Source organism: Lathamus discolor, chromosome 15 (assembly GCF_037157495.1).
Source record: "Lathamus discolor isolate bLatDis1 chromosome 15, bLatDis1.hap1, whole genome shotgun sequence".
Taxonomy (NCBI): domain Eukaryota; kingdom Metazoa; phylum Chordata; class Aves; order Psittaciformes; family Psittacidae; genus Lathamus; species Lathamus discolor.
Window position 1 is genome coordinate 11,219,258 of NC_088898.1, and position 24,026 is coordinate 11,243,283.

General features: G+C 59.9%; 2 protein-coding genes across 2 annotated transcripts in view; both read left to right on the forward strand.

The window, feature by feature from the left end:
• EXD3 (exonuclease 3'-5' domain containing 3) overlaps window positions 1–15,704 on the forward strand; it is a 288,670-nt gene extending 272,966 nt beyond the window's left edge. Inside the window, 2 exon segments of the mRNA XM_065695336.1 lie at window positions 2,743–2,836; window positions 12,203–15,704. Coding sequence (XP_065551408.1) covers window positions 2,743–2,836; window positions 12,203–12,516 — 408 coding nt within the window. The 3' untranslated portion in view covers window positions 12,517–15,704.
• A 6,617-nt stretch (window positions 15,705–22,321) lies between these two features.
• Window positions 22,322–22,952, forward strand: NRARP (NOTCH regulated ankyrin repeat protein). Its single transcript, XM_065695349.1, has one exon. It carries the CDS (start codon window positions 22,582–22,584, stop codon window positions 22,927–22,929), a length of 348 nt encoding a protein of 115 aa, XP_065551421.1. The 5' UTR covers window positions 22,322–22,581; the 3' UTR covers window positions 22,930–22,952.
• The last annotated feature ends 1,074 nt before the right edge of the window (window positions 22,953–24,026 follow it).

Genomic DNA, 24,026 nt, shown 5'->3' on the forward strand with positions numbered 1-24,026 from the left:
AACCTGACCCAGGGGGTGTCCCTAGTTTACAATGGAGATGAAGCTTGGAGAAGCAGAGGAGTTTGCCTGAGGTTGCTCATTGCATCTGAGAGGGCTCCAGAAGCCCCTCCTGCCCGGCATGCTGGCACCAAACAACCAAGGGGGGTTGTTAAGGTGGATTTTGGGGTTGTAATGAAGGGAAAATGAGGCTATGTCCACACAGGGTGTATGTCCATGCCTGGCAGTTTGTCCCTTGTACGCCTGCTGCACCCATCCTGGTAACCGAGTGGTCTGGGACCTCTCTGGGACCCTCTGATACATCCCAGTAGAGCTGGTGCTGCTGCTGCTGCCCCACATCTCTCCCAGTGCCAGGCTCAAGGCGCTCTCCATGTGCAGCCGCCTCATCAGCACTGTCCTTCGGGAGTGCCTGGCACACATGCCTGAGAGCTGCCTGACACCAATCCCTGCCTGCTGCCATCCCACCCTATGAGCCACACCAGGGATTTGGATCCCTGCCGGGTGGTGACACCCATGGCTCCAGGTCCAGCCTGTGCAGGGTCAAAGGAACCGTCCCATCCCATCCTGCAGCATCAGCACTGGCTCTACCAGCGGCATCAGGGGCTGTCCCACAGCTGCGGGTGACATCAGTCACAAAAGAAGGAGCCCTGTCGGCTTCCCTTCTTATCCCTGGATCTGTCTGTGCTCCTCTCCCGTTTTTCTCAGCCGTCTTTCAGGATGGATCAGGCACAGCTGAGCTGGTGCAGAACTGAGAGAAGGGGAGGCAGAGGTGTGCAAAGGAGCCTGTGAGCTCCAGTCCTCATTCCTCCAGGCAGCTGAAGCTTGGGGAGATCAGATCCAATGGTACTGGGTGGCCGCTGTGGGTTGCGTCTCTTGTGTGGGGCTGGCAGTGAACTCCAAAGTGGCATCTCCTGATGGGGTAACTCCCAGCGGCTGATGTGGCTCTGCAGAAATTCAGGTTCACTCAAATAAGAGAATCTTTCTGTTTCCCTGGGTCTCCCCCAGCTCCAGCCCCCAGGTGTCAGGGTTTGAATGTGTTTTGCCCTGCACAGGGCAGGGAGTTCGCTTAGCCGCTGCAGCCCCCAGTATGAGCGAGGGACAGGCCATGAGCTGGAGCAGCATGTGGTGGTCTGACCCGTGTCTGCAGGAGTGCGAGTGAGCGCAAATCAAAGATTGCTGCAAAATTCCCTATAAGAAGTGATGCAGCAGCTCCCATGTCATTTGGGTTCTTTCAGGATTACACCTTGTCCATCTCTGTCTATCTGGGCTGGAGCAACGTGGCTTCAGGGACTGCCAGGTATGGGGCAGCCACAGCTTCTCTGGGCACCCTGTGCCAGCACCTCAGCACCCTCACAGGGAAGAGCTTCTGCCTAAGAGCTCATCTCAGTCTCCCCTCTGGCAGGTTAAAGCCATTCCCCTTGGCCTGGCCCTGCAGGCCCTTGTCCCAAGCCCCTCTCCAGGTTTCCTGCAGCCCCTTTAGGCACTGGGGCTGCTCTCAGGTCTCCCCTTCAGGAGCCTTCTCTTGTCCAGGCTGCCCCAGCCCAGCTCTCTCAGCCTGGCTCCAGAGCAGAGCTTTGGAGCAGCATCTTCAATTTATGGCCAAATCATGCTGGGGCTGGGGAGTGTGTGCTGGTTATGTGGCAGCTGCTGGTGGAAATAACCTTCCTGCAGCTCTGCCCTGCAGCAGGGACATGGTGCAAGCTCATTTTCAAACAAATCATCCTCCCCCCGTGCTCCCGCAGGCAGCTGTGTGGGAAGCAGGGGCATCGCTGTACCTGGCTGTGAACCCAGCGCCACTGCAGCGAGCACACTGCAAACCAGCAGAGCAGCCATGGGCCCGCGCCAGGGCCTCTCAGGAGGTGCAGAAACCTCTCTGGTTTCAACAGGGTTTGGAGCGAAGCCCCAGGCAGGGATCTTGTTCTGGAGGGTGAAGTTGTGCGCCTCTCTGCCTGCCTGCCTTGGGTGCAGCGTGCTGGAAACGCTCTGCAAGCAGAAAACAGCCCCTAAGAACAAACAGCTAATGAGAGGTATTGCGGCACATCCCAGCACCCAGCTCCAACCCAAGCAGGGAGAGGAGAGCGAAACTGTTGGGGAGCTGGTGCAGGAGATCTGGTGTCTGCTGCTTTTGGGTGCAGCCCATGGCACCTGGCTCGAGTGCTCCTCAGTGGGGGTTTGAGCTGCTCCTTGAGGGGTCTGGTTACCCAGAAGCCAGCACCCAGCATGTGCAGATGCTCAGAGACCTCTCTGGGCACATTTTGGCAAACCAAAGATGAGGGAGAAAATGTGACTCGGTGCTTGTGGTGCTGTGGCAGAACTGGGCTGAGTGGAGCGAGCCAAGACCCCAGCATGTCTTGGGGTCCGCAGCTATCCTCCCGAGATTCTGTGAGACAAGGGAGGACAAAGCTTGGTTGACGTTTGTAGGTAGCCTCCATTGCTGGTGTTTTCTGGCATCGTATAGGGCTGGGTAGTGAGGACTACCTGGGATGGACAGCAGCACTGCCAGCCTGCCGTGAAGATGTGGCTAAACAGCATAAAGATTGAGAGCCTCTGGAGAGGAGGTTCCTGTGGCTTGTGAACCCCAAAATTCGTGTCTGGTGCCATTCTGCCACCCGTCTCAGAGGGACAGGCCTTGCCCCACGTCCTGCTGTGATGCATCTGACAGCCTCTGCGGGTGCCTGGTGTGGCAGGAGGTGCTCAGGGGGCACAGATGCCATCCCCCTGACCTCCCTTTCTCTCTTCTTGCAGGTGTGCAACTGTGACAAGTACCTGAAGGTCTCGAGGGAGAAGATGAGGCAGCTGGTGGAGGACAGCAGGCAGGTGCCGCGGGGCGGTGACACGGGTAAGTGTGTGGGTGCCCATGGTGGGAGCGATGCTCTGACCCCAGCCTGTGCACTGCCACCTCGGATGTGCTGCCCAGGGCAGAGTGAGACCATCCCACTCAGACTGGGGCTCTCTCAGAGGGGAGAATGGAGTCTTCTGCCACCACCCTGCTGCACAGAGCTGTTCAAGCCCACTTTGTACCCGGTGGAGCTTGTGCACACTGAGTGCATGCCCACAGCCCGCCACCCCAGCCGCCCCATTCTGCCCTGCAGGTACCAGGTCGTGCATGGGGTTCCCAGCCCAGGGTGGTTTGGTGACACGCCAGCAGTGGCTCAAGTGGCAGCCTAAGGCCACCAGCATTGTCTGACGTGGAAAGCTCAGCTTGGGCTGTGAGATGCCTCCTGGCTGGTGCTGCGGATGGTGCCTCTCACCTGCACGGTGCCTCCCAAACTAGGTCAGGCTGCAGGAGTGAGTCAGAGCCTCCTGCCTGGCGGGCTCGGGAGGGAGGAGGGCTCCTCCATGTAAAGCCAGGTTGGATGGGGCTTGGAGCAAGCTGCTCTAGTGGAAGGTGTCCCTGCCTATGGCAGGGGTTGGAACTGGATGAGCTTTAAGGTCCCTTCTAACAAAAACCAGGCTTATTCTGTGCCCTGCCTCCAGCTGCACTGACCTGCACACACTCCTCCCCATGGGGAACCGTGGTTTGCTGGTCAGTGACACCCACCACATGCACAGCAGGAGCGTGCCCCCCTCACTGCTCTGCCCCAGCCCTTGCTGCTTGCAGTGTCTCGGTTTTCCCATCTGCTTGACAGGAGAGAGCCACACGAGAGCGGCTCCGGGTGCTCCTGGCTGGCTGCAGCTCTGCTGGGAACCGCACGTGTGGCTCTGGGGTTGCGGGATGTGGTGGGGTGGCTTTTCCCATGTGCCAGCAGCCGGGGAGCCCAAGAGGCCAGGGCACTCTCCACAGCAGTTCCTCTGGTGAGAGCACTGCCGTGTGTACCCAGCGACCAGCCAGGCCTGTTCAGCCAGTTCCAGAGTATGGGAAATAGCAATGCTGTGGTTTGTGTTCAGCGTGTGAGCCGTTTCCCCTTCCCCCTTTGGGATGGGGATGATGGAGCTGCTGCATCTCACACAGCACCAGCATCATTGCTGCTCCATGTGGAGTCTTCAGGGACCAGCTTGCTTTAACTTTACACCATGTCTGCAACACCCCATGTCCCCATCCTGCCATGCAGCCTCTCACTGGGTCCTCCATGTTCTTGGGGGTCTTCCAGTGAGGGACCAGTCTGCTGCACCAGCCACATGAGGCACGACCTGATTGGGGAGCATCCTCCAATGAGGAGCAGCATCTGACATGGGGCAGTCAGGGACAGAAGATGCTACAACATCCTCAGAGGGCTGGTGTTTTGCTGCAGTGGATGCATAAAATAGAAGCTGTGATTCCTGGGCACCCAATCCAAAGTGAGGACCCCTGTGCCCCAGGGCTCTGGCCATCCTGGGGTTTCCATCTCTAGTTAGATTCTGCTGGAGGCTGCAGGGATTGTGATCATCAGCATGACCTCAACTGGGTTGTCCTCAAAATGTCCCACTTCAGGTCAGTTTTTGTGGAAGAGAAACAGGGGAAGGGTGTGATGACAATGATCCTGCAGGACCAGCCTGGGGCTGGCCTGGGGCTGCTCATGTGCTGACTGCGGAGCCCAGGCCTGTGTGCTGCTCCATTTGGCTCCTGATTTTTATGGCAGAGCTTCCAAGTGATGAAAGGCAAATTATTCATCCTGTAATAGCTCACTCCAGCTCACACCTAGGACTTTCCCAGGTCCTAGGGAACGTTTTCCTTGACACAGCTGCATTCTCCCTGCGTGAGGGCTTTGACGGAAGTGCAGGAAACAGCTTCAAGCCCAGGCAGCTTTGTCCCATGATGCCTGTTTCCCAGTGGGATGCTCTGAGCAGCTCAGGTGCCTGGAGCAGACAGGATGGGGTAGAGAGAGGCTGGGGGTCACCACGTGGCACAGGCAATATCTTGCGGGAGTCCATTGGCAGTGTGTGGGCTCCCAGATGACCCAGGGGGATGGACATGTCACAGGTTCTGGCTGGGGGAATCTTCTTGCTTAGTCAGTGTGGTAAAACCTGCTGGCACAGGGCCTGGTGCTCAGGGGATGCTCTGCCAGCTGGAACTTCATCCCTGGGAAGGACAGAGATGCAGCACATTTGATCTCGTTGGGATTTGCCAAGCAGAAAAGGCTGATTTAACCATAACATCACCCCTCACATCTGAACCGTTTTACGAAACATAAAAACAACTGGTCCTGCTTTCCTTTGGGGCCGCACTGCTCCCCAGGCATGCCGGAGCCTCTGCTCCGTGCTGGAGAGAGGTGGAGGAGCAGGAACAGCAGCTAAGGGTGCTCAGGGCCCCCAGTGCAGCACCCTGGGGATCTCCAGGCTGGGAGAGCATCCTTGTGACCAGCCAACAGCTGGTACTTGAGAGCAGTGACATGTGCAGTACCTGTCTTCTGCTCCAGCACTGCATCCCACAGGGGCAGGATAAGCCCCATCAGCCCTGTGGGCAGCTGGAGGAGCAGTGGTGTGCAACTGGCGTGGGGCTGGCAGGGCTCCCACCACCACCAGCAGCCAGAGCAGTGGCCCAGGGTCTCTTTCGTGGGCCTCAGCTCCACAGGGCAGGAGCAGGCAGTGTGAGAAAGAGCTCAAGACCACAGCGTGGGGAAGGCTTCACTGCAGCTCCGAGCCAGGATGACACCAGAACAGTGACAGGTCCCTCTGCTCCAGCCACTGCCCAGGGGCTGAGGGCAGGGGCTGGCGGGACCCGCTCCCCTTCGCCAGGGTGCTGATGGCCTCTGGAAGAGGCCGCTGTGTGTCCAGAGCCTGAAGGCTGGATGCAGGGTTGTTTTCTGATGTACAGCGTTCGGTTTGCTGTGAGCATCCTGCTTGTCTCATTGCCACGTGGGAAGGGTGGGTGATGCCTGTGCTGTCCCAGGAACACACTCACACCAGACTCAGCACACTGGAAAGGCCAAGGCACCCCAGACGTCTCAGGCTGCTCTGCATGCTTCTGCAGGGATGGGGACAGGTCCCCAAGGGACTCCTCAGTCCCCTTCACCCTCAGACCAGATTTAGGCTCCCTTCCCTGCAGGGTGCAGCAGGGTGATGGGAGCATGCTCCTGTCTGGCCTGAGCAGGACACGGATGGGGACTGGGGGCTGCAGTGGTAAAACTGGCCAGAAACATGCCCCAGGCTCCACTGCGTTGTGCTGTCCCAGCTCCCCTTCTTCAGAAGAGTTTCATTTGCTCATATAAATCCCGCTGCTGGGCTGTGGGTATGCAGGGCCCTGCATGTACCCCCTGACAGTGGTGCTGTGCTGAATAAGGAAGATTACAAGAGGGACATTGAGGTGCTGGAGCGGGGCCAGAGAAGGGCAGTGAAGCTGGTGCAGGGCCTGGAGCACAAGTGTGATGGGAACGGCTGAGGGACCTGGGGGGTTCAGTCTGGAGAAGAGAAGGCTCAGGGGGGACCTGATGGCTCCCTACAAGTGCCTGACAGGAGGATGGAGCCAGGAGGGGCTGGGCTCTGCTCCCAAGGAACAAGGGATGGGACAAGAGGAACCGGCCTCAAGCTGCCCCAGGGCAGGTTTAGATGGAGCTGAGGAACAATTCCTGCCCCAGAGGGTGCTCAGGCATTGGAACAGGCTGCCCAGGGCAGGGCTGCAGGCACCGGCCCTGCAAGTGCTCACACACCGTGGAGACGAGGCCTCAGTGCCATGGGTTAGGGGTGGCCTTGGCAGTGCTGGGGTAAGGGTTGGACTGGATGAGCTTAAAGGGCTTTTCCAGCCTGGCTGATCCAGTGGTTCTGTGGACACTCCAGGAGGAGCCTTGGACTCTGTGGTGCTCCCGTCCAGCGCTGGGTGCGGGACCAGCAGTGTTTGCTCCCACAGCAGCACAGGAGATGAGAGCCGCTGAAGGTGCCTCTTGCCTTGAGCTCATCCTCCCTCCTCCACCCTGGGAATGTCTCAAGACTGTAGCCGGGGCTGCTGCAGCCCCGGGTTGCTCAATCCCAGGTCCTTTGTCCTTTGCTTATCAGCCTTATCGAGGAGGAAAAGATAACCAGGCATCTCCAGCGCCCTGCAATCCAGCGTGGTTCTCAGGCTCGTAACTCCTCTTATCCCGCTCGATCTCTCACCGTGGCCAGGTTTCCCATGCACTTTGTACTCCAGGAATGCTCCCAGGTCTCTCTCAGCCTTTACGAGGTGCTTTCTCCAAAACACCTCCGCCTCAGTTGCCCAACGAGGGCCAAGGCTCCCGAGTGAGGCGGGATGGAGCGGCTGCGGCTGCGGCTGCGGGAAGGCTCTCATTGCACAACCTCTGCCAGGCTCTGCGGAGCTGTGGGGCGAGGACCAGCGCCAGCCGGGACCGGGCTCCTGCCCCAGGCCTGGCTCTGAGCCGGGACACACGGGACGGGAGCTACAGACACGTCCTGTGGGCAGGGCTTTGTGCGGGAGCTCTCAGCGGCTGCGGGGCGTTGGGTCCCCATGGGGCCGGGCTGTGTGCAGCCACATTCGTGTTTCCAGCACACAAGGGCAGCCCTGAACCACCACCACCCCGTCCCCCCCCGTGCTGGGCTGCACCCCCAGAGCGTGAGCAGCAGCTCAGGGAGGGGATCCTGCCCCTCTGCTGCGCTCTGGGGAGACCCCCCGGCAGCCCTGATCCAGCTCTGGGGCAGCAGCACAAGAGGGACGTGGAGCTGCTGGAGCGAGGGCAGAGGAGGCCATGGGGATGCTGCGAGGGCTGGAGCAGCTCTGCTCTGGAGCCAGGCTGAGAGAGCTGGGCTGGGGCAGCCTGGAGAAGAGAAGGCTCCTGAAGGGGAGACCTGAGAGCAGCTCCAGTGCCTACAGGGGCTGCAGGAAACCTGGAGAGGGGCTTGGGACAAGGGCCTGTAGGGACAGGCCAAGGGGAATGGCTTGAACCTGCCCGAGGGGAGCCTGAGCTGAGCTCTTAGGCAGAAGCTCTTCCCTGTGAGGGTGCTGAGGCGCTGGCACAGGGTGCCCAGAGAAGCTGTGGCTGCCCCATCCCTGGCAGTGCTCAAGGCCAGGTTGGACGCAGGGGCTTGGAGCAAGCTGCTCCAGTGGAAGGGGTCCCTGCCCATGGCAGCGGTTGGAGCTGGGTGAGCTTTAAGGTCCCCTCCAGCCCAAGCCCATCCAGGATTCCATGAAACTGGGGCTGTGTGGTCTAGGAAAGGGGAATGGACTCAACTCCAGAGGTTTGCCCTGATCCTGCTTTGTTCTGGCTTCCCAGGCCCTGCTGTGCCCCCCATCCCACAGTGGGGAGTCCCAGTGCTGTCCCAGTAATTCTGACCCAGGACCTCATTGTAACTGACAGAATAGGCTGTAGGGACTGCAGGTCACCAGTGCCACCATCATAGTGGCCTTTCAGCATGACCCTGCACCACTAAGGGCCTCTCTGTTGGCAGAGGGGTGCACATCCCCCTGCCTGCTGCAGGCAGCCTGTGCCCTGTTCCACATCCCTCCCACTGGGCTCAGCCCCCCCAGTCTGTGAGCAGGACCTTGCTGTGGGGCATGTGGAACTGGAGCTCCTGTCCCATCCCTGCCTTCCCTGTGGCCTTTGGGACACGTCACTTTGCCCACCACAGCCCCCTACTCAGGATCCATGTGGGAGCATCACCTGAGTCCCCAGATGCTGCCGTGCCCTAGGGGCACACAGCCCGGCTCCCGGGGGTGAAGATACCACCACAAGCTATGCAGTGCCCCAGGCCATGAAATGAGGCTTTGCTGTGGGTCTTCCCCACTGTCTGAGGCTGGGGGCTGAAGCAAAGTGGTCCCCCCTGGGGTGGTGGGGCTCCTGCTGCCCTCTGCCTTGCAGAGCATGGGGCCAGCCCAGTTCCGCGGTGCGGGGCAGTGGCTTTGGTGTGAAGCGGGGCCACTGCAGAGGTGGGATCCCACTGAGAAGGTGGCCCTGTTCAGCCCAGGGAAGAACCTGATGCAGAAACCATCAGAACTGGGGTCTTGCAGCATCCCCTTTCCCCTGCACACGGCAGCGCTCACTGAGACGTGTCCATGGGTGGGAACAGCAGCGATTTGTGCTATTCCCACAGGCGAGCAGGGGCTGGAGATGTGAGCAGCAGCACACGTGAGGGCAGGAGGAGGTGGCTCTGTGCTGAGCAGGGCTGCAGCTGCAGCACCAGCACTATCCTTGCTGCCCATGGAGCTCCAGGGCACCAACACGTGTTGAGGCTCAGCCCCTGGGTGCTGAGGGGCTGCATGGCTCAGCCCCCACTGGAGCCCTGTCACCCCCAGGGTGACCTGGGCAAGAGGGGGAGAGGTGAGCGAGAGGCAAAGGGGCTTTTTATTTCTGGGATGTTTTCTAATGGGATTATTAGTTCCCAAGAGGTGTTTCAAATCGATTTGCTAAGGAATCGCTTTCATTTCTCCTCCGCAGAGATGCGGTGGGAACCCAGCCTTTGGTGTGAACCATCACACAGCTCTGAAAGCCACGGATCTGAAACCCTCCTGGCACATGTGAAGGACACGCTTGGCTCCCCAGGCCCCACACACCCCACACATGCCTTTTGCTCCCTCTCCAGAATAGCTCTGCCGTGCAGCCCTGCAGGAGCTCTGCGGGCTCTGCCTATCTCAAAGGGGAGGAAAAAGCCCTCCTTCACAAAATCCCTCCTTTTCCCCGGGAAAACCCATTTCCTCCTGTGGGATCTGCCCTCCTCCTGGTGCAGGTTTCACCCCATGCCCGGCTGGCACCCTGTGCGTGGCGCCCGATGGCCCCTTCACCGCGGCGGCGGCGAGGGGAGCGCAGGCAGCTTCAAAAGCCCTGGAAAGAATTTGGTGGGAGGGGGAGAAGGGGTTTTACAAGCTCCCATTCAGAAATGGTCACTTTGAAGTGATGTAGCATTTTCAACCCTTTGAAGAGCCACAATTAGGTGGGGGCTGGTGCAAGTGAAAGGCAAAACTAGTGGGTGACCATCATGGCCTTTCTCTCCCAGGGCTTTTAAGGGATGAACTTTTCCTCCCTGCCTGCCTTTTTCTCACGGGCCCAGGGGGTGGGATTGGAGTCTTGGGGGGAGCTGGAAGTTTCATCACCCCCCTTGCAGGGGGAGGTCCGCAGTTGGCTTTGCCACCAGCGGCAGGGCGGCTGATGGAGCGTGTCAGAAAGGAGAGCACATGGGGGGGGTGTGCCCTGGCCCTGGCGGTTTGGGTGCTGTAGGGTGAGGCCAAGGGATTGTTTAGGTATCCATGGAGGAGAAAGGGGCTGCAGTGGTGCTGGCTGCTGGCAGCATCCTTTCATTAGGGCTGGATCCAGAAGCGCCACCCAAGGTCGATGTCCCTCCCATCAGGGTCCTGGAGGGCAGATACACAGGTCCCAGTGCTCAGGAGCAGGCAAAATGAATAGCAACCGGGGGGAAAGGCAAATTTGTGTTCACATGGTAAATACTGAAGAGAAACAAGTGCTGGCCCAGGCTATGCCGGTTGTCTGTGTTTCCTGTGCTTGAAGGTGCATCCTGCAGCTTGGCCTCCTCAACATACCCAGGCTGAGGCCACCCCACAACATCGTGCAGCACAGGGCAGAGGGATCTGCCAACCACTGACGGGCTCTGTCCTGGAGGAAACCCTGGGAACAGGGATTTTCCTTCACATCCTTGATCCAGCCAGCTCAGGGATGTCCTGAGAGCAGCCCCGGTGCTTTATCACATGCCAAACTGGGAGAAGATGGGAAAATGAGGTCACTGTTTCCTCTCTGAGAATGGGTGTTGTGTCCCAAGGAAATGCAGAGGATGAAGGAAAGGCACATCCATGAGAGGGACTGTGGGATGCCCAGGGCACAGCAATGGTGAGCCCAGTTCTGGGCCAGTGGCTGGGACTGAGGTTGGGGCTGCTCGTGTTGTGTCAGCAGACTCCAAACCCGAGGTTGTGTGGTGGTCCAGGCTGGTCTGCAAAACACCCTGAGAACATCTGCAGTGACAGGCTTGACCCTGCGGGTGGCTGTGTCTGCTGGGAATGGGGGGGGGCATCCCCACCAGACTGGGCTCGTCGTCTCCTCTGGGAAGATGTGGAAGGGCTTGGGGGGCTCTGGGGATCCCCCTGAACCAAAGGCCGGTGTGAACTGAGCTTCCTGCAGCTCTCCTGGACTGTGGCCCTTTCTGCTCATGCAGTGGTGGGTCCAAGCCCTGCCTGGCAGCTGTGGGGTCCATGCTGGGACACGTTGGCCATTCCAGGGCTGTCCTCATCCGACAGTAATCCCTAGCACATCCCAGCTCCTTCTGGTGTTGGGATGCAGGGAAAAGCCAGCTGGGAATAGGGGTGTCCCTGTGTTGCAGCTGGCTCCCAGCACAGTTTCCTCTACTCCCCCAGAGGGGCAGGCTGGGTGCCCAGAGGTGCTGCTGGAGTGATGCAGGACACCTTTTGTCTTAACTGATGCCTGGACGTGCTGAGGCTCCCCCTGCCAAAACTGGGTCATTGATGGCAGTGACCGCAGCCACCCCGGCTGCAGCTCCTGATGGATGGGAGGCAGCTCAGCCCTTGGTTTCCACTGCCTGGATGTTGGGAAGCCTGCACGAGTTGCCAGGAATGCCACCGGGCTGGAGGCACTCGGTGATGGCAGTGATGCAGCCCAGGACATGGGACCCTCACAGGACATGGGACCCTCACAGGACATGGCCCCAGGTTGCACCACACTATGCCCCTTGCTGAGTGTCACACACACTCCTATGACCAGTGTCCTTGGATAGGTCTGACAGTTGTGGGTGCTGGGTTGGACAGGGCTTGGAGCAAGCTGCTCTAGTGGAAGGTGTCCCTGCCCATGGCAGGGAGTTGGAACTGGAGGAGCTTTCGGGTCTCTTCAACCCAAACCAGTCTGGGATTCCATGATTCTGTGAGCACTGCAGACAGCTGTTAACGGGTGTGGGTGTGTGTAGTGAAAGCAGCAGTAAGGGCTTCCCTTGCTGTTTGCTTGCCCTGTAAGATAGCCCAGGCTGGGGGGGACACAGCCCACATTGGAGAGAAGCCTCACCTGACCTGCACAGGGAGGTAAATCCAGTACAGCAGAAGCACTGGTGCAGTTACTGGTGCAGTTACTGGTGCATACCCAATGCTGTCCAGGCTCAGGAGGACACAACGGAGGAGCTGCTGGTGACAGGAGGCTGCCTGGGTGCCATGCTCGGGGCAGGCAGTTGGTGGGTGCTGGTGGCCACCTTCTCCCAGATTCACAGGTTGCTCATCCCCGGTATGCATCACAGGGCCTGGACTCCCCACAGGGATGACAGATGCTTCACACGGTGGTTCATGTGGCTGAGGACAGACACCACTCATCATGGTAGTGCCTGATGGTTTATCTGCTGTCCCCTCTCCCCACAGGCTGCCTGGTGAGCTGTGAGGAGAAGCCCCACCGGAGCTGCGATGCTGCTGTGTCCTCCCATGGCACAGCCCAGCCCTGCTGCTCCGCGCACGCCGAGCGGCTGGAGGGGCCAGTGCTGGCAGGGGGCACGGTGCTGCAGGTCGCTGCCATCCCCCCGGGGGTGCTGGACAAAGCCAAGCTCACTCACTTCTACTGCTGCACCGGCTGCGGGAAGGTGTTCTGGGAAGGCTCCCATTTTGGACGCGTTGTCTCCCAGTTTCGGGATGTTCTTGTCACCAGCAGGGACAAGCAGACCATCTATAAGCTGAGTTGAGGGGGGACACAGGGGTTCCACAGGGTGATGGACACAGATTTGGGGCCCTGTGTTTGGGGTGCGGGACTGGAAGGGAAGGGCTCTCGTTTCAGGGTCTGCGGTGGAGGGGACTGTCCCACTGGCACTGATGGTTTGGGACAGCTGAAAGTAAGTGGCCTCCATGAGATCGTTGAATCAGAAGTGGCTGGAGAATGGAGCCTTTGCTTTACTTCTGCCTCCTTCCAGGCTGGGCATGGCAAGAGGGTGGCAGAGCTCTCCCAAACACCACCCAGGCAGTGCCAACCGCATGGCACCCATCTAGCCCCAGCATCCTTGCCCAGGGGCTCATGCTGGGGTGCCAGGAGCTGAGTTCCTAATAGCAGCAAAAGGCAGAGAGCAGCTCCAGTGCCCAGCTCACTCCCCAGCCTGTGGGACTTGTCTTATACCACAACCCATCCCCAGCATCCACGGTGACCCTGGTCCAGCTCTCCCAGAAGCTCTCCCGACATTAATAGCATCATAGAATCAATCAGGTTGGAAAAGCCCTTTAAGCTCATCCAGTCCAACCATTCCCAGTACTGCCAAGGCCACCCCTAACCCATGGCACTGAGGCCTCATCTCCACGGGGTGTGAACACTTGCAGGGACGGTGCCTGCATCCCTGCCCTGGGCAGCCTGTTCCAATGCCTGAGCACCCTCTGGGGCAGGAATTGTTCCTCAGCTCCATCTAAACCTGCCCTGGTGCAGCTTGAGGCCGGTTCCTCTTGTCCCATCCCTTGTTCCTTGGGAGCAGAGCCCAGCCCCTCCTGGCTCCATCCTCCTGTCAGGCACTTGTAGGGAGCCATCAGATCCCCCCCTGAGCCTTCTCCATCCTCGGAGGCAATGAGTAGGCACAGGGGTGGATGTCCAGAGAGAGGCTGAGCACTGCTGGGACATTTACACATAGGCAGCACGAGGCTCGCATTCCCTCCCCCGGAGCTCCTGGCCACACGGTGCCTTCCCCCAGGGACATCTCACCCCCAGCTCAGCCCATGGGCAAAAAATCACTTTTTCCACTTTAAACATCCCTATTTCCATAGCTCCTGCCCAGGGTTTACTACAAGTGACCTTATAAGGTGGCCATCCCCATACTGCACCCCTGTTGAGCCCTGGTGACACTTCCTGTGGTCACAGTGTGCTGTTTTGTCCTGATTTCTATCAGAAGATGGCAGAGGACCCCTGTGCCCACCCTGTGCCTGTGTAAGGGCAGGGATGCTGAGCCTCTCCCCTTCCCGTCAGGGCACAATGGGTTGTGAGTCTGGCTCTGGCCAGAAGCAACTACAAGGATCTGTTTCCAGGGGAGGGTTGGAGGGTTATTTTCCCTCCTTCCCTGCACTTGGCTTGGTAGAGCTTGGAATGAAAGCCTCCTCCATGGCTGAGCATCACCATCAAAGCAGTGTCTGTGGGACCATGGTCATGCACCAGTGAGACCCCCCACCAGCCCCAGCCCCTGCTCTGGCCGTGCTGCAGGGCACTGCTTAGTATTTTGACACTGGCTGCTGTAGATGTGCCCTAAACCCACTTTTTCACCTCCATCACCTCCATCCCCATGTCTCTTGGTTGGGTATCACCCTCAGTGGCATCATTTTTTCACTGATTCTTTCCATTACTCCTTCAGTTGTAGACAATATAACCTGAAGGAACTGGTTTATGTCCTGGGTTTCCAGCTGTGCACTCTCTCTAGGCATTAATTTCTTAATTCCCTCTTTATCTAAAAGGGAATTTCCTTTTCACTTTTACCCCCGGGTCATTTTATCATGTTTCTATGTTTGGGGCTCAGGAGTGGCAGCGGAGAATAAAGTGTGTTCTGCTGCACTGGCATTGTTACAAGGCTTCCCATCAAGTGTCCAGGCTGGGTGGTGGGAGACCTGCAGAAAGGGGCACATGGGATCCCTGCTGCGGGACCCTCAGCACCCCCCTGGGGCACCCACTGCCCCATGGCCACAGGGCGCTGGGTTTGCCACCCTCAGTCTTGTGCTGTCCTCTGCCTCCGGGGTTTTCCCGCTGTCCCTGTGCGTCCAGGTGACCTGTTCAATGCCTGGAAGCAGCGTGCCCTTACAGTCACTCCCCTCTGGTGTCAGGGCCTCCAATGCTCAGCTACTCCAGTGCATCCTGCTGCCTCCTCTATGAATGCTTATGTGCCTTATCACGTCCTTATGGGCAACCAGACCCTCGCTCCCCTGGAGCAGCACGTGCACACCCTGACACCATGAGCAGGAGGACAAGGTCCTGCTTTGCCACAGCCCCTCCACCCTCAGCAGCCCAAACCCCCCGGCTCCACACGGACTGCTGCGTGTGTCAGCATCCTGCCACGCCAGGGCTTGCTCTGGGAAGCAGGAATGCTGCCAGCTGCTGAGGTGAGCCGTGCTTCATTGAGGAACCTCTCCAGACGCCACCTGGGAGAAGCGCCTGAGCCACCCCAGCATGAGTCACCCGAGAGGTCAGAGCTGCAGCCCTGCGTGTCCCCAGCACCCTCAGCACCCCCTGGGCACTGCTGGCCCCTGTTCACTGGGATCTGGGAGCTGTGGTTTCTCCTCACTGCCAGTGCTTCCAGCGCAGAGGGGAACTGGCAGGGGGACAGTGGGGCTCACTGACCTGCGCTGGGGGACTCCTGGCCACACAGCTGTGGGGAAGAGCCCATTCCTGTGACCCCTGGGGGTGGCAGGGTCCCTCCTGGCCACCTCCAGCACTTTATCTCCCTGCCATCCCTGTCAGCCTGTGGGAAGCTCTTGTGCTCACCGCCTGGGCTGCTGGCACTTGTGTTGGGCAGGCTCGCCACACTTGAACCTGCTGTAGGAGGACATAAGCTGAGGGCAGACATCAGCAGGTCGTGTTCCATGTGGGCAGGGAACAAAACAGCTCCCAAAGAGCTCATCCAGCTCCTGGGGCCCGGGGCAGCAGCTGAGACCCAGCACAGCACCTCTCCCTTACTGCTGCCTGCAGGCAGGATCTGTGCAGCAGGGTCATCGCCAGTCACAGACACTGAACATCAAGCTCCACGTGGGACTCGCCTCGAGGAGCATCCAGGAAGTAATAAACTGTCCCGTTTCGAATGGTGGATACAGATCAAAGGGAGCCAAACCAGGTTATTAATCAACCTACAACAGAGTTCCCCTCTCCGGCTACTTAACAAAATACAGATTAAAAATCCCACTGTCTGTGCCATACAAATATTTAACATTTATTAGGGCAGCATCGAGCCCTCCGTGGGTTTATGGAGCCATTTGATCGTGTGGCAGTAGTGTCACGGGGGGGGGGGGTGGGCTGCCCATGCCAAGAGTCCTTTGATCCCCTTAGGTCCCCACGTCACTTCCCCTGCGCTCAGCTCCTGACCCTGTATTGCAGGATGCGATCACAGGGGGACCCTGTGATGAAACAGCACCAGGAAGAGTTTATTATCCCGCCAGGCTGAATGAGACCTGAATGAGCACCCCTGAGCCCTGAGGAATCACATGCATCGGATGTGAGGCGGGTTCCTCTGCTCGCCTTATGTACTCCTCACATATCCTCAGAGCTTGATAGGGACAAGGTGTTTGGCACTCAGGCCGGCTTTAGTTTACAAATGAATATATCAACATTGTTCCTCACCAGGCAGGAATGTGCTTCCCTCCTTTCTCCCCCACCTTATCCCCATCCTCTTCTGAGCAAACTTCCTTCCTCCTGTAATCTGGAGCGGAAACCTCATCGCTTATTTGACCGGCTCAGAGAAACCAGCTTGGTTTTCCCTGACATGACTTTGTGCCTTGAACCAGGGCTGGCGGGTGCTGCAGGCAGCTGGCGGGGCAGGGAGGAGGAGGAGGGTGAGGGCTGTCCCACTGCCCCTCCTGAATGTGGAGCTGTGCTTACAGCCGGATGCTCCGATCGCGCTCCCAGTTGCTCGGCTGCCAGGTTCAAACAAGCTGGTGTGTTCCTGGGCACGGGCCCAGCACTGCCAAGCCTGAGGCTGGCTGCGAGCTCAGGCCCTTTGCTGCCCCACACAGCAGAGCTGCAGCTCCCATGGGCAGGGGGTCACTCCTGCTGGCCCCTCGCCGGGGGTGGGAGAGGAGAGAGGTGTCGGTGCCACGTGAGGAGGGAGATTTGCATCAAGAGGATGTTTGCTCCCTGGGAAATAGCCTGGGACCGGAGCCTCCCTTCAGTTGCCAATATGTGGGCATGACTCTCAGGCAAATGAGCTTCTACCCGCTCACCAGGCATGCCTCACCATGTGTCCCACAGTGGCTATGGCCGTGTCACCCCTGAGCATGCTTTGGCCCCAGGGATGTCCCCACTGAGGCAGTCCCCATGTTGGGTACCCCCATTCCTGCAGTACCACCAAGGAGTGACCACACAGCAGCATCAAACAAGCGGCCCTGGGGACTCAGCAGTCTCAGGAGATCAGCATTTCCCAGTGCCAAAGCGCTCCACCAACAGGGGATTCAGTACTGGAGCTCATTCTGGTGGCTCAGGGCAAGGTAATTATGGCCAGAGATGGAGAGATTGGCCAAGGCCACATACCACCAAGGTCTCTTATCTCCAGCTGACTACATCATCACCACAAAGTGGGTATTTGGTCCCTCCAAGTACCAGTTTTCCAGCACCAGAAGCCCTACAGACAATTGCCAGGCACATGGAATGATACCAGTGCAACAGAACATGGGCTCAAGCCAGGGCAGTTTGGTACATGAGTGCTCAGCTGCAGCAGGGACATCAGCCAAGGTGATGGCACAGCCATCACTGTGGCACAGCAGCACTGGGACACCAGCACAACTGGGGGACTCTGCCTGTGTCACCAGGCAGGAGCTCTCCAGCCCCCACAGTGTCCCAGTTGGTGGCCTCTTGTGCAAACAGCATTTTCCCCATGGACATGGGGATGTTTCATCCCTGGCAGTGTTCAAGGCCAGGTTGGATGGGGCTTGGAGCAAGCTGCTCTAGTGGAAGGTGTCCCTGCCTGTGGTAGGGCGCTGGAACTGGATGAGTTTTAAGGTCCCCTCAACCCAAACCAGTCTGGGATTCCAGGATTCTCACTATCAGATAGGCTGTAGTTTACGTCAGAAGAGCTGTAGCATTTCCAGCAGGATAAGGACTGATAAGACAGGACACTGGAATGGTCAGAGGCCGAGCTGTGGTGCGACCACCCAACACGCACAGCCCAGCCATGTCACTGCAGCCCCTGCAGCACCTGGGATCCTCCAGCCCAGAGGCCAGCAGGCAGTGATGACCCTGCCCATGTCTGCCCCAAGGACCACAGGCACACACAGGGTTATAACCATGTTGGGGTCTCGCTCAGGTTTTAAATCCCATTTATCACAGGCTGGGAGGGGGGAACACGCAGAGCAGCACCCACGGTGGCACCTGTGGAAAGTGGCAGTCCCCAGCCCACATTCCCATGGTGGCCCTTGCAGTGTGCATGTCCCAGGAGGCTGGAGAATCCTGGGGCCTCCCGTTGTCCTCAGGGCTTCCCTGAACCACCCATGAGAGCTCTGCTCCCTGCAGAGGACACAGCCCCCCCCCCCCCCACACACACACAAGTGTCTGCACCACACAAGCACGAGGTTTCTTACAAATCCCTGCTTCTGCCCACAGGCCAGGCAGGGGCCCAGCTCACCTGGGGCACTGCCTGGCTGCTCACGGAGTGTGATGTGTCCGTGGGGAGAGCAGGAGGCTCGTGCCATTGCTGTGCCCCTGCTTACGCCTCACTGTAAGCGCTGCAGCTCACAGGCAGCGCAGAGGAAGGTTTCCTCCTGACACACACACACACACACCCGCAGCCCCTTCCCTGCTGCTCCCTTGCCAGAAGCAGTGCCCCGGGGCAGGGCTCCCGTCTCCAAAAGCGAAGATCTCCGCACGGGATCCAAGGACGGATCTCCAAAGGAGCACCGTTCCCACCCACGCCCCGCACGGGCTCCCTTCCCCGCTGCATCCCCGGGGCCGGGCAGGCGGCCTTGGCCAAGCCCCACGTTCCCCCCGGGGGCTCTGGCACCCGCTCTGCCCGGGAGCCGGAGGCAGAGCGCGAGCGGGGCCAGCGGCGGAGGAAGCCCCGGCGCTTCCTGCGGCGCGGCGCGGCGCGGGCAGGTCGCTCTCCGCGCGCCTTCGCTGGGCTCAGCGCTGGGAAGAAACGCTCCCGTCTTTCCCACGCTCCCCGCCACATCCGAATGAGTTCAGTGCGGGCACGCCCCCTCCCGCCGGCCCCGCATCCGTCCCCCCGCTCCCGGCTCCCCAGGAGGAGGCCTCCGGGGGTGGCTGGGCTCTCGCCGCCTCATCCGGGGCGCGGGCAGTGCCCGCTTGGCTTTGTTGGCGCGGGTGCGACGTGCCCGGCGCAACGCGCCCAGCGCAGGGTGGCTGCAGCCCTTCCGCCGCTCCCCGTCCGCCCGCGGGCTCTGCGAGCTGCGGGAAACTCGGTCTCTCGAGAGGGAGATCGGCTCCGCGGCCGCGGCGCGACCGCCCGCTCCGGCACTGCAGCGCCCGGGCCCGCTCCCGCCCCCCGCCGCAGGAGCTCGCCCGCCCGCCCGCAGGCGGGAGCAGACGAATCGCTGGGGGGGACTCCCCTGGTTTTGGGGGCCCAACCGAGTGAGCACAGCGGGGGGGGGAAGGGGCCTCCCAGCGCCCACCGCAGCCCCTCGCGGGTGCTGTGCGGGGACCTGGGGAGGCCGTCACCCCGCACCAGCTCCTCTCGTGTTCCGGAGCCGGGAACAAACGGGAGCTGAGGCGCAGGACTGCAAAAGGGCCGGTTTAGTTTCCTTTATTTTTTTCCTGGGTTGTTTTTGCTGTTTTCCTCCTCTCTGGCGCCGTTCCCAAGCCGAGTCCTGCCCCCACCTGCCAGCCCTGAACATTTGCATGGCTGGGTCCCTGCCCGGGCTCTTGGCTTTTCTCACCAGTGTCACTGGCAAACGCAGATTTGCTTGCGAGGATGTAACTGGCCGAGCCCCAGACCGGGGAGGTGTGAGCAATTCCCACTCTCCCACGGCTCTCTGAGAGGGATCGACACCTCCCAGGATACAGCCTGTAAATGCATCACACTAGCTGTCCCGGGATATTTAGGAGCGGAAAGGAAAGGGTGAGCCTTGGCACCCAGGCCACTGCAACCACCATGCCACCAAGCTCAGGCAGAACTGCCACATGCTGGCAGAGGGTGCCCAGAGAAGCTGTAGCTGCCCCATCCCTGGCAGTGCTCAAGGCCAGGTTGGACACAGGGGCTTGGAGCAAGCTGCTCCAGTGGAAGGGGTCCCTGCCCGTGGCAGGGGTTGGAACTGCATGAGCTTTGAGGTCCCTTCCAACCCAAACCAGCCTCTGACTGTGATCCTATGCTGCTTCCCCTTGGCCAGCTTTGCCATGGGTTTGCAGGGTCACTGCCATGCCTGCAGCACTCCCCAGCTAAAGGCTGTTCTGTGGCTGTTGGTGCTCTGGGCTGTGCCAGACCCCTGGGCACAAGTGTAACTCCCCATGAGTCACCGTGAGTCGTGGCACGCTCCACCATTCACCTCGTCAAGACAGCAGCGGGCAAGGAGGGCAGGGATTGCCACCAGGGTCCCCCAAGTGCCAGCACGGCTCAGGTGATGGGGGCAGAGCCACCACCTCCTGCCCAGGATGGGGCCCTCAGGGGGATGAGACAAGCCAGGGAGAATATTCCTTGGTCAAACCTGGTTTCAACGTGGAGCCTGAGGCCTGAGCTCACCTCTGTGCCCTGTGCTGGGGGGCTCAATGCCTCAGTGACATTGGGATTATGGAATCCAAGCCTGGTTTGGGTTGGAAGGAGCCTTAAAGCTCACACAGTTCATTCCAACCCCTGCCACAGGCAGGGACCCCTTCCACTGGAGCAGCTTGCTCCAAGCCCCCGTGTCCAACCTGGCCTTGAGCACTGCCAGGGATGGGGCAGCCACAGCTTCTCTGGGCACCCTGTACCAGCGCCTCAGCACCCTCACAAGGAAGAACTTCTGCCTCATACCAAATTTAACCTGGGAGAAGCTGCATGTACACAGGACACCAAGAACGGATGGGAAAACAAGCCTCTGTCCGTGGCTGCAGCCTGATTCGCCCTTTTCCATTAGGATGATGCAGTTTGACATGTTCACGTTAGAAAGATGTGATGGAAGTGCTCTTGCAGTGGGAAGCAAAATAGGGAGAGGTATGGAGACCAGTCAGGGATAGATGGGGATGGGATAGGGATTGGGATAGGATGGGTACTGGGAGGAGGTGTTGATGAGAATGGAAGTAGGATGAACAGGGAATGGACGGGGATGGATACAGGATGAGGGTGGAGACAGAGATGGGTGGGATGGAGACAGGGCGGTAGGCATGGACATGGGGATGGGTGTGGAGATGGGTATAGGATAGGAATGGAGAAGGGGATAAGGTCAGACATTAGAACAGGCTGCCCAGGACAGTGCTGCAGTCACCGTCCCCAGAAGTGTTCACACAGCATGTAGATGAGGCCCTCAGTGCCATGGGTTAGTGGTGGTCTTGGCTGGAAATGGTTGGACTTGAGGAGCTTACATATCTTTTCCAACCTGGTTGATTCTATGATTCTGCATTGGGATGGGGATGGGACAAACCAGCTGCAGAAATAGACTTAAGAGAAGCAGACCCTTATGGGAGGAGAAACTGGAACTCCTTCACACAGCACCTTACAGCCAGGATCGGGCTGGTCTGACCACCCCAGCAAAGGAGCAGGACCCAGTGGGGGCCGCTGCCCATCCTGATGGACACAGGGTTTTCCAAACCACGGAAGACACCACGGGAGGCTCTGAGGCGGTGTCTTTCATTGTCTGAGTCTGAACTGAGCAATTGGCCAATTCCTCCCTTTCCGTCCCCAAACGGACGAGTGGGCGCGGGCAGGTGACAGCAGCTCTGCCCCCGCTTTACAACACGCTTATTCCTTTCTTCCCGCACCTCCCGTTCCGCTCTGGCCGGCCAAATGCCGCATCCTCCCCCGCCTTCGCCGTTTGCTCCCCGAGGCCAAACGGGCGCCGCGGACAGCCCTCGGTCATTGGGCTGCTTTTCCCTTCTCTCGCCTGCCCTCGGTGCCCGCATAGCCCGGCGCTCCCACACCGGGGTTCTGGCTGGCGGCGGGCGGCCGAACCCGCGCCGGATGAAGCCCCGTGTGACCGAACTGAGCCTCCGCAGGGCTGTGCGTGTGTCCCCAGACCGACCCCCACCCGTGTACCCCCGAAACCCCGTGCGATCCCCCCGTCTGCGCCTGGAACCCTCCCTCCCACCCGTCGGGGGCCTGTCCCAGTTGCTCACGGGGACCGAAACCCGCAGCCCCCGCTGGGCCGGCCGGTGTTGGCGGGGTCCAGGAGGGGTCCCGGCTGGGGACGGGCTCTGCCCGGTTCCAGCGCAGCGCTGCGGGAGGCGCGGCCTGGGTGGTGCCCCCTGCCTGCGGCCACCGCGCCGAGTCGGGCTGGGGCTTGGCCCAGTCGAACCGAGCCGAGCCGAGCCGAGCCGAGCCGGGCTCCGACCAGAGTCGAGTGGAGTCGAGCCGAGCCGAGCCGGGCTCCGGCCCGAGTCGAGTCGAGCAGGGCCGTGACGAGCCGAAACGGTCCGAGCCGAGCCGATTGGGGCCGAGCCGAGCCGAGCCGATTCGGGCCGAGCCGAGCCGAGCCGAGCCGAGCCGAGCCGAGCCGAGCCGGGCCAGGAGCGCCCCCCACCGCCCCCTCCCGCGCAGCTCACGGCGGAGGCGGGGGGGGAGGGGCGTGTCTCCCCTCCCGGCGGTTCCAATGGGCGCGCTGTGCGGCGCTCCGCCCCCTTGCTGACGTCACGACCGTGACATTGTTATGCTAATAAAAGGGCGGGTAAAAGGCGCGGCGCGGGGCCGGCAGCGGGAGCGGTGCGGCGGGACGGGACCGGCGGGGATCAGCGGCAGGGCCCGAGCGCTGCGCGCCAGCAGCAGCAGCAGCAGCAGCAGCAGCAGCACCGGTACCAGCAGCACCGGTACCGGCAGCACCGGCAGCAGCAGCGGCAGCCGCAGCAGCAGCGCCCGCAGCAGCCCCGCAGCCCCGCCGCAGCCCCACCGCATGCCCGCGCGGGCGGAGGCGGCGCCGTCCCTGCGGGGCGGCGGGCGGGAGGCGGCGGCATGAGCCAGAGCGAGGTGTCCCCGTGCGCGGCGCCGCCGCCGAGCCAGCGCGTGTTCCAGGAGGCGGTGCGGCGCGGGAACACGAAGGAGCTGCAGTCGCTGCTGCAGAACATGACGAACTGCGAGTTCAACGTCAACTCCTTCGGGCCCGAGGGGCAGACGGCGCTGCACCAGTCCGTCATCGACGGCAACCTGGAGCTCGTCAAGCTCCTCGTCAAGTTCGGTGCCGACATTCGCCTGGCCAACCGGGACGGCTGGAGCGCGCTGCACATCGCCGCCTTCGGGGGCCACCAGGACATCGTCCTCTACCTGATCACTAAGGCCAAATACTCCGCCGGTGCCCGGTGATGCCGGGCCCCCCCCGCCTCCCCTCACCCGGCCGCCAAAGCTGCTCCCGGCCCCACGCGGGGTTTATTTGGCGAAGACCCGGGCCCCCCCGCAAAGCGCCGCCGTTCGCCTGCTTCGAAAGTTGTTTCGTTGTTGTTTTTTTCCTTCCAAGGGTTGTTTTCCTACTGTAAAACGTTTGTTTTTTTCTCCTTCATCTACCTCGGCTGCACTCACAGTATTCACGGTTTCAGTCTGACATCTGGGCAGATGCTTTAAGGGCTCCCCCGTCCCCTCCCCGCTAATATTTAATCCTCCTTCCCCGCGCCCCTTGGCCTCATCCCGCCGACCTGAAGTATCTGGCTCAGAAGCGAATTCATTTCAACGCTCCCCCAAACCCCCCTCACTCCCCTGTCCCGGTGCCCGGTCCCCCCGAGGCCCAGTCATGGGCTGGGGGCTCCCGGCGGCCCTTCCTGGCAAGGAAAAGTGGGAAAACCTTCCTCTTCCAGGAAGCTCCCAGTGTTTTCCCACCACTGATTTTTGTCTCTCCCCAAGGCGACTCCATTGGAATACGACCGACACGGTTTTCTCACCCCAACTGCTCTTGTTTTGTTGTATTTTGCGTTGGGTTTTCTCCTCTGGTTCTTTTTGTTTTGTGTTTTTATGGGTGTCTGAAGAGAATCTGTGTTCTCACCCACCTTGAATCCGTTTAGCACACGTGAGGTCCCAGGAAAAGACATTGAATCCTTCTGGTTTTATGAGTAAAGGAGGATTAGCAAATCCTGGACTTGTGTTTTTTGTGTTTCTTTTAAAGAAGTGAATAAACTCTGGAGGCAGAGGAGCTGCTTTTGCACAGGAAGGGCCGCGAGCGCTCTCTGCTGCCTGGAGAGATGCCGGAAAACTACTGAAAATAGTTTGGGAATTTTATTATTTTTTTTCTTTTGGTGAAACTTGGATAACACTTCTCAATGCAGAACGACTCCTTTGATGTCTATAGATTCACCCGTCTTTTATATGATATATATCTCCATATATATTTATAAAAGAAAGGGAGGAAGAGGAAGCCACCCGAAGTCGCATTCGGAAGTGACTGCACGTATAATTGCAAATGCTGCTTTTTA